Raw genomic sequence first — 19381 nt, forward strand, 5'->3', positions numbered from 1 at the left:
AAAGAACTGTCTTTGCAAATAGATGTGCATATTATTTATTGTGTATAACTGCTAATTCTGTTAGAACACCCCAAAACATATTAGCTGGAGAGCAGGTATTAACTCTTCCTTCTTTGGCAGTAATCAAATGTTATAAAAATGTATATGTTAAATATGTGCATGACACAGTGTCTTTCATAGTTCCTTCGTTCATCAATAAGCTTGTGAAGAGCAGAGTATCTGGTGGTTGTCTGAGTTTAAATTCTCTGTTTGGGGCCTCCGTATCAGTCTGTGAGTCCCTCTATGATGAATAATGTCCCATGTTCTCACTAAGTTGTGTGCGCTCTGACAGCCATTCAGAGATCCTTTCCTTTAATTCGGTATTTGGTTTCAGCTGATCCATAGTGAGAGGACTTCGGTTAAAAGGATCAGTCTGATCACTGTAGGTAAAAGAATGCATACAATTAATGTATTTAACATCCAGTATATATGGTTTTGTATCTCCTACACAAAGTTCATTTGCTGAATGTTAATTGCAACAACAAAAGCTTAACAAAGGGATTGTCACCTTTTAAAAGGCCGCCCATACATCAGTCAGTTTTTTCATTCCACCAGGGTAGTCGTATAGAAGTTGATCGGTAGAACCACAATGCCCATACATGGATCGAAATTTGGTCAGTCCCTGCTGAACCCGCCAAATTTTAATCCATAAATGGCTGGCTTTAGTGAACTTTTTGAAGGTTTCAAAATCTAAAGCAGTTTCTTTCCCTCTTGGAAGGAGCCAGTTAAAATAAGCAGACTTTCATCCATTTTCTCATAATCCATTGCCATCTTGAATTCCCCATGACGTGTCTGCGTATGTCTGGACACCCAGCGCATATGACAAATTTAAAAAAAAAAATAATAATTTTTCATTTTGGGAGGGGGGAGGTGGTGGGAGAAAAAAAAAAAATCTTCTCCTACCCCCTCCCCCCTACCAAAAAAAAAAAAAAGTTTTCAAAGTTATTTTTTCCCACTAAAGTCAAGGTCCTTTATTCTTGCCTGTTCAAGGATGACATACCTGGACCCTGCGCACACACATGTGGAGGAATGCTGCAAGAGATTCCAGCCTGACCTTCACCATTCCTCCACATGTGCACAGAATTATGGACTCCCTCCTGTGATTTCTACACTAAGCATCCAAGAGGGTGCTTGCACATGTGTAGAAATGGCATGGAGGGGTCTGCCAGTTTACTGGCAGAGCCTGCAGCATCTCTGCATATGCCCTGGGTGTCCAGACATGTGCAGACACGTCGTGGGGAATTCAAGATGGCAATGCTGGAAAGGAGAGGTGTAGGAAGAACATTCACTACAAAGCAAGACCACGCTGGATGCCATGGACTTGTAAGGATGTTTTTTATTACATTTATACATGGACAGTTTTCAAGATTTAAAAATTTTATTTTTGATAGTAAGGGTGAAGTTCCTCTTAAAAGAAAAGTGTAACTAATGTTTAACTGAGCGACACAGCCTCGCTTATGGGAATGGTGGAAATACAGAAAAAAAAAAACACATAACCTGTATGTATGTATATATATATATATATATATATATATATATATATATATATATATATATATATATATATATATATATATATATATATATATATACACACACACTATATATACAGGGACAAGAGAATATTGTACTTACTGTATTTTGATATGTATAGAATATTGTATATTCTCTAAATTTGGCAACAGCACCCACCCAATCAGTCCTGAGGAAGCAAGTCTTCCTTGCGAAACACGTTGACGTATGAATATGGAAAAGCGCCAGGCCACTTTCTGCTGATTTCAACCGACATCACAACCACTAAAGTTATGTTTGAACTCTGATACGGTTTACAATATTAGCCTGGCTTGTTATTCCCATATTCAAGGATTGTGTATCTGTTGACTGATATAAAGTGTAGAGGGTGCTAGGTCTGGTTTTGATATCTACGTTTGGGTTTTTTAATTATTTTTGTAATAAAAGTTTGATATATTTTACAAATTGCCTCTTGCTGTGCCTGCAAAGTCTGCCCATTTTTGAGAGCTACTCTTATTTCCTTCCCTTTCAACTGCAATTTTGGATGTTGGCAAGGTGAGGGTCCTCCTTTCTGGCCACTAGATGGAGTTGCTAAACGACAAGAAATCACCGTATAGAAGAAAATCAGCCAGAATTTGTCAAGGATGGGTGAATGTTTGTCACATTCGTCCAACATTTTTTTTTATAAACAGACTCCAAAATATATCTATGGTAGGAATTTAAAGGCACATATTCATTTTCACATTGTATTTCAGCAGTATCCCCGAGAGTGACTCGGGGTGGATTTTCCATGCGGTAAATTTATCACATCTGGGATGTCTACTAGAGTCTTGTTTTGGTCAGGTTTAAGTCAGTAATTACTAAGAATTGTAGGCCTATAATACATAACGCCAAATTTCCATGCAAAAAATTGTACTGCTTTTGGTACAGAATTCCTGACATAATCATACCGCCAGGGAGGTTAATATGATGGGTCTTGAAGTTTGAAAATGTACTTTCTGAAGAATCACACACATTTACTTCCTGGAATTTTGTGACATGTAGTCACCATGCTCTGTAAATATGCACTAATGTGTCACACATTTCACAGAGCCTGCCTTCTAAACTACAGAAATGCTGAGAGGAAGCAGAGTCAGTACAGGAGTCACTGCTTGTAGGCAGCAAGGTACCATGGGATATGTAGTTCTCTAGACATTGAAAGTAAACAGCAGAGAAAAAGTTGCATATAGGGAATCCAGGACGTTGAGGAAAAATATGGCCAGCGGACATGCAGCTCTTACAAAATGAAAGTTTTTTTTAAGTAGGCTTATGTTGGATTGTCAATGCTTTATGCATTTATTAGAATATGCAGCACATTTTTCGAGTACCACATGAAGGGAATATAGAATACCCATTTTACTCATCCAATAGTTACCTTAGTAGATGTCGTGCAATGGTTGACCTATCCACAGTGACACGGGAGGATGGCAGAATGACTGGATCTGACATCACGGTACTCATAATAGGATCAAGAAACTCATCAGGTGCATCAGCAAAGGTCTCCTCTTCACGCTGTTGCCTGTCTGCTAAAGACTATAATCAGAAAAAAATGTAAAGTGTATGTAAAACAATAAATATTTCTTATTTGCTTCCTTTTGGTCTGCTATATATACAGTACCAGTGAAAGCATTTTATTATAACTGTTTGACAAGTGCAAAAGAAAAGAAAATAGCTGTTCATCCAGCAAGAAATATTGTGAGCTGATAACTTCCTGTACCCCCTCCGCACTGTTTTCCAAATGTGACAGCGGGTGTGAAGATTGGGGGGCGGGGGTTGAGGAGAACATGTGCGACGCATGTTACACTCCAAACATGGGTGTAACGTGCAGTATGCTCCTAGAGGTACACCCATCTTTAGTGTCAGTGCACACATTTGCGATGTCAGACATCGCATGTGATTCGCAGCACACTGCTCTGCAAATCACATGCAATGTCTGTGCGTTGTGAATTCGGACCAAAGTCGCATAGGACCATTTTTTTGGTCAGCACCAGAATCAGATCGCATGGGTATTCACACCTATGCGATCTGATTCATGTCCGAATTGACAGTTCGCACTGCAATATGCGAACTGAACTGGGGGTGTCATTAACTTTGTATTGACACCCCCAGTGATTCGCATATGGCAGTGTGAACTGCCTGCGAGTCGAGTGCGATGCGGGAACCCGCAGTGGGTTTGCAGGGTTCCCGCATTGCATATCTGTGGACCTGCACACATATGCGATGCGGGAACCCTGCAAATCCACTGCGGGTTCCCGCATCGCATTCGTGTGAACCAGCACACATATGCAAAGCGGGAACCCTGCAAATACACTGCGGGTTCCCGCAACTCACTCGACTCACAGCCAGTTCACACTGCCATATGCGAATCGCTGGGGGTGTCAATACAAACTTCTTGGTCCCTCTTTGGCGTTCCTGGTTCCTCCCTCCTGCTGAGTGCCTTCACAGCAAGCAGCTTGCTATGGGGGCACCTGAGTTGAGCCACAGCTTCATGTGTCAATTCAGACACAGAGCCGCGACTCGGCCCGACACCCTCTCTTCTCATTGGCTCACTGACTTTGATTTACAGTAGCCAATGGTGCCCGCTGCAGTGTCTCAGCCGATCAGGACAGCCGAGTCTCTCGTACAACATTGCTGGATAGAAATTGGGCTCAGGTAAGTATTAAGGGGGCTAAGGGGGGCTGCTGCACACAGAAGGCTTTTTATCTTAATGAATAGAATGGTTATGCTTTACTGTTTTTTCTCACAACACACAAGTCTATGAAGCTGGTTTACTAAAGGAGTTGCTAATCTTGATTCAATGAATTGTAGCTGTGTTTACTTTGAACATACAATCAAGTGCAGTTGAAATAAAGAGAAATTTTCACATGATTGGATTGGATAACATAAGTAAATCTGCACTCAATTTACTGATTAACCCTTTCGCTGCCAGTTTTGTACGTTGTACAGACCTGACAGTGGGGGGGGGGGGGGGGGTTCACACACAATTCAGTGGCTGCAGCAACCAGGATTGTGGGTAAAACTGACAGGCAGACTCCTGCCTGTCAGGTGGACTTTTGCAAAAAAAAAAAAAATGAAGTTACACCCAAGCACATAACATCGCCCCCCTTCAAAAAAAATGTTGTGACCCCACATATACGCATGTACAAATGTAAACGCACGGCGAAATGAAAGCGAAAATTCTAGCACAAGACCCCCTCCATAACACTAAACCTATGACCTATGGGGGGATTTTGAAGTGTCGCCTATAGAAAGAATAGGGTACTCAAGTTTGTCACCGATTGGCAGGCGCACACAAATTTAAGGTTTGCCATGTTGGGTATCTGTAACTCGAATCATAATGCTAAAATTCAATAATTTTACTGTGTCACTGCAAGCACTCTTAATCCTTGTGGAAGTACTTTGTGGATTGAACTTCCCTATTGAGGGCTGCCTTAAAGTTTTGACCATACCAAAGGTAGGTGTGTGTATACACACACACACACATACATACACACACACACACATATAACTTATGCATATTCGTAGTAGATCCTCACTAAAAGAAATCCTGTTTTAGGAATCCTCATGCAATTTCTTTCCATGTTTCTGCCATTTACCTGCTTTGTGCTTTGATTGCACCTCCTGCGGCTAACTATTACAGCTTCTCCATAGGCCTATGGAAGGGGACATTTCTCTTTTCCCCTGCTTGGTGTGAATTTCGGATTTTAACCTTTGCTTGAACATTTACTGTGCATTCAATGCTAATTTATCTAAATGCGTTTCTGTGGTAAGATGCAATTGAAAAATTTTTATGTTTATACTAATGTAATATACAATTGCGCTTTATTTTATTTTGATAGTAAAATCAATTAACATTAAAAAATGTGATCATTAACTGTTGTTAAACATCTTTATATATGAATGTACGATGTGATCTTCCTGTCCAGGTGTGGTGGTGGATATCCCCTGAGGAAGCCTATCTAACGGCGAAACATGTTGGAATTGCTACACCAGGACAAGCAACTACAATGAATCTACTAAGTGGATATTAAACATGAATCATCTTCATGGTTTTTTTTTTTAGGAACTTACAATTTTTTCCTTGTTTTTTTTTAACAAAAGTTATGAATAAAATTATTGAATTAACATGTGAGTCGAGTTATTGGCACCTAAAAAATCCCAGCTCTTATACAGAGAATTCCAAGTGTCCTGTTCTTATACGTTTTGGGATGCGGTGGCCATGAGATCTACTCTGACCATACTATCTTGTCCACGTTGGGTATCTATTTACCTCATAACCTCATCTTTTATATTTTACCAAAAATGTGGGTAGTTTATTGCATTTGTTTGCCCTAGAATTCACTTTAGTGGGTTTTTTGACTGAAATTGTGTGTTTCCTAGACCTTTGTTGTAATATCAAGAGACATTACAACTATTTCCCTAAACATACTCCACATTGCATTACAAAGCAAGACTGTTTACTGCTGAAGCGTTTACTCACTTTAATCTTCTCAGACAGATTTGTGAATGCCACGATCATATTTCCTGGCTTGTTTATTTTCTTTAAGACCCGTACAGTTTGAGCAAATAGCATTGGTGAATAGGATCGACCATCCTTGGGTACTGAGGCACAGAAATTCTCTTCATCACTGAAACAGAGAATAGGTACCGTGTATAACTACAGCTTGCATCTCTTTTGTGTTCTTTTTATGTGCAAGTCTAGGCGTGCACATTTTATTTCTTTAATCCCTCTACATCACATGTAAGGATTTTACCTGGACACGGTCTACAATGCATATACGGGACCAAATACTACCGAATTTCTAAAAGCGGAACTACACAGCATCTGAGCACTATAAACCAAAAATGCTATTTAATTTATTTTTAATATTTAAAGCTAACTCCCCCATCCACCCACGTGTTTTGCTGAGAACTCACTTTGAAAAACACCCTTTAGCATTTCTGGCCGTGGCCGTCTTAAATAAGGGCAGATGGTTCAGGTAGCATTTACTTCCATCTGCCCTTAGCTTAGGCATGCAGACAGAAGGGTGTAATTAGATGAGAAAACCCCTCCTTCCCTCCGGAAGACTCCTGGGATTTATCACATCATTCCCCTAGACCTGGAAGCCAGGAAGTAACTGACGAAATTTAAAAACAACTAAATATGATATACTTTCATATTTATTTACTAATGCTTACAGCATAAGGTTTAATTCAGTAGTAAACTCCGCTTTGCAACTTTTACCTACAGGTAAGCTTATTATTATTATTATGTGCACGTGCGCAGGAGTGAAGTCATCAGGGTTTAGCCATTCAAGCAGCCGGAGCCTGCAAACTCAGAAGGAAGACCAGGTGAAGATGGAAGCCCTGTCAGTGGTGACAGCGCGCATATGAAAGGCTTCATTTTAAGGTAAATCTTTCATATCGTGTTAGTATGCAATGTATACTAGCACAGGATGCCTGGATTTTTTTTTCTGCATTTCCTACCAGTTTAAAAATAGTCAGTGTTGACAAAGGAAGTTAACTTTAAAGTGGATGTAAACCCTCACATAGTTAAGTGAACAGCCTCAGATGATATACAAAGATTAAACAAATCTCCCCACATAAGTTTTAATTTGAATATTGGCTGTCTTCAGCTTTTTTCACGGTTTAGAAAGTGAACATTGTGTTAGAATTGTTTCTTCCTGTTCCGGCACTGGGTGTGGAGTCTTGGCATACGCTGTGTAACAGCCGATTGGAGGAAAGGCACACACCCCCCTCCACATAGGCAGAGGAAGGAAGAAAAATGCAGAACTGTGCTGTGAAAAGACCAGCTCTCCGTTATCCTATTTCTATGCATCCACCCCGACACAAATTTCCAGCTGCTTTATCTACTGTGTCAGAGAACTTGTTAGAAGTTATCATGCTGATAACAGAGGAACGGAGCAGCAGAAAGACAGGGGACTTAGGGCTTTGGAGAGAGATGAGTAAACACTACAGATAGATGTGCCAAGGTTAGATTTCAATAATAGGGTTTACATCCACTTTAAGGTAAAAAACATACCAACATATGTTTATTTGAATTTGTTAAAATGTGCAATTACTGATAATAAATAAATACAAATAAATAATAATGAGTGAAAGGTAGAAGGAAAAAAAATAATAATTCTGCAATTTTCAGCTAGAAAATCATACTCCGAAGAAGCCATTGTGGTCACGTTTGTCTTAAACTTTTCAACTGGCTGAGAGGCTGTAACCCTTTTTACATAATACAATGTTTACCTTAAGTTCAGGTAGATGGTGCAAATATCAGAAACCAGTTGCTGTGGCTTGAAGTCAAATTCACTAAAATCCTTCACTTTCAAGGCCCCCATCTTAGGGCCCACAAGATGCTGGAGGAAGTAGTTAAGCATAGAAATAATACGTTCTGCTAAAAATGGCTGGACAAAAAGAGAGCGTATATCTAAAGAAAAAAAAGAAACATCTTGTTAAGTTAATAAGCCACCATCCACAGAGTTGGAGGCAGAAAGCAAGTTTAATAATAAATATCATATCTCAATATGACTGATGTACCATGAACATGATTACAGGAGAGGAGGACCTCATTAATAAGCTGCTGCTCTTTCACTGTCCAATCAGTAGGCTGGGAGAAGAAAACTGACTGAGTTCAAAAATCTTAGGAAGGACCAAGGCACAGGGAAGATATTCAAACTTTTATTTCTCCCAACCCATCTTTTAACCACTTGCCGACTGCCGTCAGTAGATTTACTGCGGCAGTCAGCCCCTCACAGGCAAAGTGACGTTAATTAACGTCACTAGCCTGTGAGGCTCTCGGGAGCGAGCGCGCGCAGCCGGCGGCGCGCTCCCGCTCCCGTGACCGGCGGATCCGATGTCCGCCGGTCACTCGGCGATCGTCGGGGGAGAGGGAGAAAGGCAGGAAGCTTGTGTAAACAAGCTGCCTGTCAGTTCTCCCTGTGTAGAAACACTGATCATACGGTTCTACTATGTAGAACCGTTGATCAGTGTAACTACAGGTCAACAGACAGCCAATCACAGTTAGAATCACGCCCCTAGGGACACACACAGCCCCTCCCTCTCAAATAAAGTTAACCCCTTCACTGCCAGTGTATTTTTACAGTAACAGTGCATATATATAGCACTGATACTGTAGAAATGTCACTGGTAACCCCAAAAGTGTCAAAAATGTCAGTCAAGGGTCCGATCTGTCCGCCCCAATGTCGCAGTACCGCAAAAAAAATTGCAGATCGCCGCCATTACGCGTTAAAAAAAAAAAAACAACAAAAATGACAAAAATCTTTCCCTTTGTTAGTAAACGCAATAACTTTTGCGCAAACCAATCAAAATACGCTTTTTGCAATTTTTTTTACCAAACATATGTAGCATAAAACAAATTGGCCGAAAATGTTAAAAAATTTTGATTTTTACTTTTTTTGGGGGGGGGGAATGTCATATAAAAAAATTTGAAAAATATTGTTATTTTTGCAAAATTGTCGCTCTTTTTTTTGTTTATAGCGCGTGATCAAAAAAAATCGCACAGGTGATCAAATACCACCAAAAGAAAGCTCTGTTTGTGGGAAAAAAAGGACGTCAAATTCGTTTAGGTACAGCGTCGCACGACCGGGCAATTGTCCGTTAAATTCACGCAGTGCTGAATCGCAAAATACCCCCTGGTCTTTTAGCAGCCAAATCCTCCGGGGCTTAAGTGGTTAAATATAGCCTTTAACTTCAATCTAACCATTAGGCCTAAGCCTGGACCTGAGCTCTACCCCTAAATCAGGGCTTGACAAATTTGCTTTGCTAAAAAAGTTAGGAGCCAGTTTTTTTAACTAATAAATCTTAGGGGTGGAACACGCAACATGTTCCCAAAGGTGAACTTATCCTTTAACCCTTTCACAGCCAGAGCGATTTTTGCACTTATTGCACATTTAAAAAAAAAATAATTTTAGGCCTGAAGATTACATATAACCCACAAACATTATATACAGTGTATTTTCTAAAAGAAGACAACCTAGAGAATAAAATGGCGGTAGTTCCAATTTTTCATGTCACATAATATTGCCACAAAATTTAAGTAAATAAACACATTGAAAGTTAAAGAGATTGTAAAGTCAGAAGGTTTTTTTTATCTTAATGTAGTCTATGCAGTAAAATTAAAAAAACCTTGCAGGAGTGTCTCGGTGGGTAGAACGTACAGGTAGAATGGAAAACATTTTTTATTTTTTTTGGACTGGGTGCATGCGCAGCAGGTCCCCCGGAAACCTTGCTGTGTGTCGACGGCTACATTAAGACTGCAACCATCCAGCGCTTCTAGGATATTTTCCCCTCTTTGGATAGTTACTGTGGTGATCTAGGAGAGGCGGCTAGGAACACTCTTCGATGTGTCTGTCAGTTCTCCATCCCTTGTGAGTGCATTGGATTACATTTATATTTTTAATATAATAAAACTGTTACACTAGAGTGAATGTGCACGCTTTTATTTTCGGGTATTACTTTTTACAAGTGTGTGATTTAGTAAAAATCCATATTTAACAAATGTGTCCATAGCTACATGTGTCATCACAATATTTAGACATTCCCTTTTTCCTCCTGGAACAGCTATATACAATAATCTGTCTTACATACTTTACCTGATGTAAGAAATGCTAAGGTCCCAATGGTTTCATTTGACATGATGTTGTGGAACCTGGCTAACTGCCCAAACATCAGCAGATTGGAATCCTTCTCTCGTCGGCTCTCAGTGCTCAGATTATCCCATTCTCCTTGGTCCCTTTCTATTTGAAGCACTTTAATTTTGCTCAGGTACTGGAAGTCAAGAAAGAGACAAGAAAAAGGGAAATCATCAGAACAATTCCTTAATCACCTGAAGACCACTTTTTCTGACATTTGTTACTTACAAGTTAAAATCAGTATTTTTTTGCGAGAAAATTACATAGAATCCCCAAAATTTATATATATATTTTAGCAGAGACCCTAGAAAAAAAAATGGCGGACGTTGCAATATTTTATGTTACACTGTATTTGCACAGTGGTCTTTCAAACTCAATGTTTTTGAAAAAATACACTTTAATTAATAAAAAAAAAAAAAAAAAAACAGTAAAGTTAGCCCAATTTTTTCTATAATGTAAGAAGATGTTACGTAGAGTAAATGGAAACCTAACATGTCATGCTTTAAAACTGCGCACAATCATGGAATTAGCGTCAAACTAAGCTACTTAAAAATCTCCATAGGCAAGGCTTTAAAAAAAGTTTACAGGTTTCCTGTTTAGAGTTACAGAGGAGGTTAGTGCTAGCGTTAGTGCTCTCACTCTAACGATTATGGCAGTGTTTCTCAACCTTTTTTCAGTCAAGGCACCCTTTAAAAATTATAGACAGCCTCGAGGCACCCTTTAAAAATTATAGACAGCCTCGAGGCACCCTTTAAAAATTATGGACAGCCTCGAGGTACCCCATTCTAAAATGTAAAAACTATTAATCATTTTGCATAACACAGCAACATCCACACAAGTAGGAAACCCAACGTTAGAGGTGATTAATTCTTCCATAACAAATACACTTTTAAAAACTGGTACCGCCTAGTATTCCACTTCTATTCCTCTTCTCCCTCAATTTTTCTCCATCACTCAACTAAGGTGCCCTTAATAAGTTTGTAATGGTGACCAACAGGAACCTGTGGCTTTGTGTAACTAAAAAGGCAGCTTTATGCACACGCTGGCTTGTTTACAATTTTGGTGCAATTTTAAGGCATTTTGCCAAGGCACACCTGAGGAAACCTCGAGGCACCCTGGTTGAAAAAGGCTGGATTATGACAATACCTCCTGTGTGGTTTGAACACTGTTTACATTTGTGGGCGCGACTTGCGTATGCACTCAAGTGAGCATGGAGGGATGGGCCCTTTACATTTTTTTCTTCATTTTTTCACTGTCCCTTTAATTTAAATAATTTTTTTTTTTGATCACTTTTATTGCGGTCACATGGACAGTAATAGGCAGTGACAATTAATCTTTATGGAGGTATCTGGGGTCTATAAGACCCCAAACCTCACCTCTGCACTTGAAAGTATTCAAAACGCCAAGATTGGCATTTCTGAATACTTTCACATTTTTAAAACTGGCGCCTTTATGACTCCAGTAAACAGGAAGTGACATTGTGACGTCGCTTCAAGGTTACTACATCGGAGACCTGATTAAAGCCGATTCCGGCTTTATTCAGGTCCCTGGCCAGCAGGCGAACGTGTCGGCTGGTCGCTTAGGTCTCCGGGTGGGACAAGAGATCCCAGGCTTGTAATAACAGCCGAGCAGCTGCTTAGCCGCATATGTTGTTATTATAAGAAAGCCGACCATCAGCTCTTAAAGACGGTACAACCACTTGAAGCAGAATGACGTACAGATACGTTTTTGCAGCAAGTGGTTAAAGAGACACTGGGGTTGATTTACTAAGGCAAATAGACTTTGCAGGTGCAGTTGCACTCATTTTCCCAACAGCTTAGTGAATGTGGTGAATCCTCACTTTGTAAAGAATACCTAATCAGGTGCAAGCAATATTACAGAAAAAAAAAAAAAAGATGGGTATCAGTAAAGCTTTACCACATTCACTAAGTTCTGGAAAATGGAAAATGAGTGCAGCTGTACTTGCAAAGTGCACAGTACATTTTCCTTTAGTAAATCAACCCCACTGTCACCTTTCCCATGCAGAGAAAAGTAACAGCATCTCTGCAAAGGGCATCTCCAACCTCTATACTCACCGTACCATCACTCCTTACTCCTCTACAACCAGCAAAGAAAGCTCAGCGACCTTTGGAAATGGAGACTTTACTCTCCACGACACGTGACAGTGCTTGGGCCAAGCGGTCTGCGAGATCTGATCACTGTCACAGGGATGGGGGGTTACATGGTCTATACTCAGAAGTAATGGGTACTGTGGATGTCTGTAGTAGAGGGAGTGCTGGCAAAGTGGGTATAAGGGTGTTTGGTGGAAGGGGGTCTTGCAGAGACATTTTCATTTGTCACTTTGCTCTGCATGAGTAAGGTAATGGGGTCTATTAATCCACAGATCTCTCCACTGCTCTTCAAAGCAACTGATCAAATCAAGATCGGGTTGATCTGATGCTTTACAAGCCAGCAATGGCTTGTAAATAAGCAAACTAAAACTGAAAGTGAACAAATCCTTTTCACTTTTATTTTTTTACATCACATAGGGGGAAGAACAACGCAAGTCCCTCTCACTCTGTCCAGTGCACCTCATGCAAGTGGTCACATTGGTACCAGGCTCCTGGTGGGACAGGAGAGCACAGCAAAGACGTCAAGCAGCAGTGGGAGGGGGGCTGTATAGCCACTCCATCACTTTTACATTGTAGGGAGTCGCTGGTGGAACAAAATGCTATGTGGGTTATGGCTGCAGCTATGACCCAGATATCACCATTCCCATTCAAAGATGTAAATGTACATCCTAAGGACAGGAAGTAGATAAAAACAAAAATGTAATATATCGTAGTTTACCGGTCCTTAGATGTGGCAGATGCATTCGTTTTATGTTTTCAGACTTTTTTTCTTTATTTTCCCCTGGTAATCCTGCAAATAGCACCCTTTTCTTTCATAGCTATGTTTTTTCCTCCACTGTATTATGGAACCAGCAATGTTTTCACATACGGTGGAATTCACACATGTGTTTTTATCACCTCTATTATATGGTGGATTTATCTGAGTAGTAGTAACATAAAAAGGATATGTGTACTTTCTTTAGGTCTTACATGTAGTCTTGTAGTCTCACAAGAAAATACAGAATTTCTGGAATATATTATTATTATTATATAATGTATATATAAAAAATATATATTATAAATATAATACAGCCACCAAAACTAACAAGAAGTGTGTTTTTTTTAGGATCACCAGGTGAAAATAATGGGAAAAGGGAATAGGGAAAATATTGTAGCTACCGTATCTGAGGACTGGTAAGCTTCAATATATTACTTTTTGTATGCATTAATATCATCACACTTATTAATATTCCACCTATTTTATAAATTTACCTGGATAGCCTCATCTAATAAGAATACAGCATCGTTCATCAATAAATTTAGAAATCGCAGAAACAGTGGTGGGTTCACAGCTTCCAGGTTTTCTGCTGCATAGTCAGCTAGACTCTGTGGAACACAAAAGTATTGTTAAAAATAAGAAGCAAACACAGATAATAACACCAGAAGTAGCATGTATTATGTGGAACCACTAACCTTTACACTCTGCCGATATGTGTCCTGTCCCCACATATATCTTAAAATAGGGTACATAGGCCGCCGGTAGTTAAACTTCTGCTCAAACTGATGGGGGTCCCCTGTGGAAGAATATTTAGCATACTAATTGAAGTAGTGTGGCAGGTACAACCTTTCTGTGATGAAACACTATTCTTTTTTTGTTTACAAAAGATTTTATTAGAAAGTCATAAAATTTTTTTACACAGGTCAACCATGTAACATCGTACAAAAATATACATTGCATATAGAAAACGAGAAAATTGCAAGTATCAAAAGAACACTGGTCATAAAATAAAAGCATATCAAATAGACCGTTGCCAACATAGGGTCAAGACCAACATATAAAACACACCATATATCTCTTGAAGCATAATAAAGCCTATACACATACATCCCAAGGATCCCATTTAGCATGGAAAGTCAACATGGAACCATGTAGGGAATGAAAGATTCTTTCTGTTAACTTGATGCATTCCATTCTGGAGAGTACCTGAGGCCACAATAAGGTATCTGATCGCCAGTTAAGGGCAATCATCCAGTGAATGGAACACATCAATGTGTGGATCAGATTGGAGGTAGAGTTGGGAACACCTGGGACTTTCACAAAAAGTAGACACACCTTAGGTGAGAGAGAAACCGCTGAACCTGCCAGTCTAGATACAAGCCTCTGTGCTTGGTCCCAGATGGGCCGCAGGAGATTGCAGCTCCAAAAGAGATGGAGTAGGTTACCCTCCTCCGGACAGCCCCTGTAACAGTGAGGGGAAACTGAGCCGTAGAAGGTGTGAACCAGGGAGGGGGTCAAATACCATCTGGTAAAGAGCTTAAGAGGAGTCTCCCTGCATGCACTAGAACGTGAGCATTTGCGCATGTTGGATATCATATGATGCCACTCAGGAACAGAGAAAACACAGTTAAGGTCTTGCTCCCATTTAATCATATACTTATGTTTATCTGGGAGGGTGAGGGTAACTAGATGTGAGTATAATAATGATATCAGCCCTCTATTTCTGGATGAGGAAGAACATATGTTCTCAAAAACTGTAAAAGGTGGGTTCAGTGATAGAGGGCCTTGCGATTGAAAAAATGCTCTCAACATGGTATAGTGGTCCCTTTCAGAACTGGGGAGTTTATACAGGTCCACCAATTGTTCAAAGGTACAAAAAATGTTACCCACTGAGAGTTTCTGAAAGTTCACCAGGCCTCTGGTTATCCATGGAGAGAAGTCATCTCTGCTCAGCGGGAGTGAATGGGAACCAATGTGTCCCAAAAAGGACGTCAGGGGAGAGACTTGAGACATTAGATTAAGGGGGGTCTTCAGTTTTAACCACAACCGGTATAAATGGTTGATTATTTTGTTCGCAAATGAGCTGTAGTTGACCGGGTGTGAACCACTCCAGAAAACAGCCGAGAGAGAGCACGGGGAGACGGAGGCCTGTTCAAAGGAGAGCCAGGGGATACTAATGGATTCTGCATTCCATTGTGCAATTTGTATGAGTTTGGCTGAGAGGTAATAGGACCATAAGTCTGGGATACCCAGACCACCCAAGGACTGGGGGGCAAAGAGAATATGGCTATTATATCTAGATCTTTTGCCATTCCAAATGAATCTAGAGATCTCCCGCTGAAAAGAGATAACATGGGACCTAGGTACATTGACCGTGAGGGCCCTGAAAAAAAACAAGACCTTTGCTAGAATAATCATCTTCGCAGCAAACACACACACATAGGTTGAACTGGATGGACTTGTGTCTTTTTTCAGCCTCACTAACTATGTAACTATGTAACTATATGACTCTGCCCAGGAACGAAATGTGGTACGAAGACCACGCCTTTAACAACAAGCCTAGTTTCTTAAACACTGGAGGGAAATTCGAAATGAAAAGTGATTCATAATGAGGAGTGATTTGAACCCCTAAGTATCGAAATGATCTCGTACACCAGGTGAATGAAAAACTCTTCCTTATGGAGACCTGCATCCAATTAGGCAAATTAATCAGCATAAGAGAGCATTTGGAAAGGTTCACCCCTAAGCCTGACATGGAACTAAATTTCTCCAACTCAATTAGCAAATGAGGCAATGAAACATGAGGTTTGGACAGGAACAATAAAACATCGTCCGCATACAGACTAAGTTTAAATTCCTCCCCCCCCCCCTCTGTGGTACCCCTCAATATGAAAATTTTTCCTGATGGCCATTGCCAAAGGCTCGATCGCAACGGCAAACAGAAGGGGGGAGAGCGGACAACCCTGTCTTGTGCCCCTATGCAAATGAAAAAAGTTGGAGTTACACCCAGGGAGGCGAAATCTTGTCTGTGGGGACTCATACAAAGCTTTGAAGCCGTGAATGAACCTGTCACCTAGACAGTACTTAGGCAGAAGATGTTCTAGATAGGGGATGAAACACTGTTCTTATATACGTACCTGTAAATTCGATATCAACAAACACTTTTATGAGAGCTTCTGCAAGGCGTGGTGCATGCCGGTATGAACAAAAGATTCGCTGGCGGTGGAAGACACTGGAGATTAGTGGATTCTGGGTTTGCTCCAAATGAGGCATCACAGCCTCCAGTACTTCTGCTAACTTGGCACGAAGGTGAGGATTTTTCATTCTGAAAAAAAAGTTCTAATTAAATTTCCATAAAGTATTAAAAAAAAAAAAAAAAAAAAAAAAAACAACTCCAGGCAACATGTGCAATCGGTAAAAGTCTTTAGAGTATGGCTGCAATCTCCTGCAAGGCATTCTGTGCTGCCCAACCTTCCTTAAAAGAACTAAAACTCTCTTCATGTAATGTTTCCCACAGACAGCAGTGGGCATGAAAAACTGGCACAAGATTTTTTTTTCTGAATGTAGCTCATCAAGAAAAAAAGTTAATAGTTGTTCCGATAGAAAGGTGTCGGAACACACAGTGCATCGCAGTTTGCTGTGTATGGGGCTATGTAGCTGCAGATCGGTCAGGGTGCCCATGTTGACCAATGCCTACTGCCAAAAGTGCCTAAAATGGGCACATGAGCAACAGAACTGCACAATGGAGCAAGGTGGCCTGGTCTGATAAATCATATTTATTTTATATTATGTAGATAGTCGGGTAAGTGGAAGTTGTTTACATGGGGAAGAGATGGCACCAGAATGCACTATGGGAAGAAGGCAGGCCGGCAGAGGCAGTGTGATGCTTTGTCTAGGAGTCCATGCCTTGAGTCAGGGCTAATTTGATTTCAAAATGGGGACCCTACTCAATATTAGGTGGGTCGTCATAATGTTATGGCTGATCGGTTTATAGATGTAAATAACTGCGCTGGAGCAATAATAGTAGGAGCTGCAGCTTTAGTGGGAAACACTAGAGGCAAATATATGTTGGAAAGCTGCGCTAACAAATGATATAGCAAATATAAGAACAATGGGAATTTGAATACAGTCCAAGTTCATAAAAGAGTATCCAGGTCAAGTGTAATAGTTCAAGGAAGCCTCCAACAGACTCCGAGTAAAAGAAAGTCCACCACCAGAGAGCACTCGGTCAACCGCTGTGAAGCATGCATAAGGGGTATGCGCTTACCAGAAGGATACAGGTTTTAGGCATGGGTATACACCAAATATCCTCAAAGCCAGCTCCAGCGTAAGTCACCTCTCCCACCGAATGCAATCAGGGATAAAAACAGCACCAGCTATCTCGTCCTCATCAAAGCCAAGCAAACATATGCAAGAGAAGAGTGGGGCCACAATAGTGTAGATGGTATATACAATTTAATAGAAAAACAAATGGAATAACACTCACAATAAATCAAAGGATAAAAAGCGTTGAGCAGGATCACAGCCGCCGCCGCCCGACTTCCGGCCGCACAGTGGTGACGTCAGCACGTCTTCCCTACGATCGTTTCGTCAAAACTGACGTCTTCCAGGGGATGCGGGCAGCGCGCTGAGTCACCACTATTAATACCGTCAGAGGCATACGCCCCTACCGGAAGTCGGGGAAGCAGGCAGCGCCATATTAGAACATGGAAAGGCATTTGCGGAGAGAGCATTCAAACAGCGGCTTCAGCTCCTGATCACATATGAAGCCGCCATAGCTGTCTCTAATATTAATGAAGCTCAATCACCATTCCTGGAAACTGATAAATATAAAACAACTAACAAACAAAAACACAAAGAATAGCATTAAAATCCAGCCGGAGTTGCCACCGCAGGGATCTGCTCTTGGATTGGATCTAAATTAATGAACTCAACCCGATATGGATAAAAACGGTGCAATGGCCACTAATATTAGCCAAATAACGGAATAGGCTATATAAAGGGTAAATGGGTAATAGATCGCCCAATCCAAGCTAAAACTGGCCCAATCAGAAAGCTAAGTATGCCCCCTCCCTGGCGAATTTATTTATGGCCCAGTGGGAGGAGGACGTCATCTTTGGTTGTGAGAGGCCCCAGATTATGCTCTGGGCCAGGTACATTGATGACGTCCTCCTCCTTTGGAATGGGTCCAAAGCAGATCTCGATCTCTTCATGGTGGAACTTAACCAGAATGATAGAGGCATAAATTTGAGTTTTGAGGCCAGTCAAGAATCCATCAATTTCCTTGATTTAACGATCCTGAGTGCGGGTGACAAGTTTGTCACCAACACTTACTTTAAAATTACTGATCGCAACTCATATATTCCCACGGACAGCTGCCACCATGCTCCTTGGTTGCGTGCTGTTCCGAAGGGACAATATATGAGAATTAAGAGGAACTGTACTAATATGATTGATTTTGAGAATCAGGCCAAAATCCTCACTAGTAGATTCATGGATAAGGGTTATGATAGTACTTTCCTCAGGAACACATTTGAGGAAGTTAGAAGGATGGACCGATCTGATATGCTTTCCACAGTAGCCCGTTCAAAGACCACGAGCACCTCCTTTAGTGCTCCCTTTGTTACTACCTTTTCAACACAGCACAAGAACATAAAAAACATCATTCGGAGACATTGGCATATTCTTAAAAGTGATCGCCTTTTGTCCGATGTGCTACCAGAGCAACCCAGGGTTATTTTCAGAGGGGCCCCTACTCTAAGGGACAAGTTGGCTCCCAATGTTTTTGAATCCCCCTGGACCTAAGCCGACCTTTTTTAGCCAGCTTACTGGCTATTACAGGTGCAACCATTGCCAGACTTGTTCAGTTAATAAAAATAAAAAGAGGAACATCAAGGAATTTCTGTCTACGAGTACAGGTATCACCTTCGAGATTAAGCCGTTTATCTCTTGCTCCACGACAGGGGTGGTTTATCTGTTGCAATGCCCTTGTGGCTTGCAGTATATAGGGAGGACTAAAAGACCCCTATACATTAGATGTAATGAACATTTAGCCAATATCCGTAAAGGGTTTACTAAGCATTCTGTATCCAAGCACTACCGACTAAAGCACAACAAGGATCCCCAGGGTACCATTTTCATGGGGATCGACAAATTTGTCCCTCACTGGAGAGGAGAGCCCTTTGTTAGGGGTCTCTCCAAGTTAGAAATGTCCTGGATCTACAGGAACAAATGCTTTACTCCTTTTGGTTTAAATGTAGACACAGACATTAATGCTT

The 19381-nt window shown here is 40.8% G+C and overlaps 1 protein-coding gene across 1 annotated transcript in view; it reads right to left on the bottom strand.

Annotated features, from left to right (window-relative positions):
* Window positions 1-264: 264 nt before the first annotated feature.
* UBE4A (ubiquitination factor E4A) overlaps window positions 265-19381 on the bottom strand; it is a 72732-nt gene continuing 53615 nt past the window's right edge. The window contains exons 13-20 of the mRNA XM_082273406.1: window positions 16241-16428; window positions 13799-13899; window positions 13598-13711; window positions 10197-10371; window positions 7831-8011; window positions 6071-6218; window positions 2966-3123; window positions 265-419 (exon numbers count right to left, since the gene is read on the bottom strand). Coding sequence (XP_082129532.1) covers window positions 281-419; window positions 2966-3123; window positions 6071-6218; window positions 7831-8011; window positions 10197-10371; window positions 13598-13711; window positions 13799-13899; window positions 16241-16428 — 1204 coding nt within the window. The 3' untranslated portion in view covers window positions 265-280. The remainder of the gene's footprint in view (window positions 420-2965; window positions 3124-6070; window positions 6219-7830; window positions 8012-10196; window positions 10372-13597; window positions 13712-13798; window positions 13900-16240; window positions 16429-19381) is intronic.

The sequence above is a fragment of the Pelophylax lessonae genome (assembly GCF_965119305.1).
Source record: "Pelophylax lessonae genome assembly, chromosome: 12".
In the NCBI taxonomy this organism is placed as follows: domain Eukaryota; kingdom Metazoa; phylum Chordata; class Amphibia; order Anura; family Ranidae; genus Pelophylax; species Pelophylax lessonae.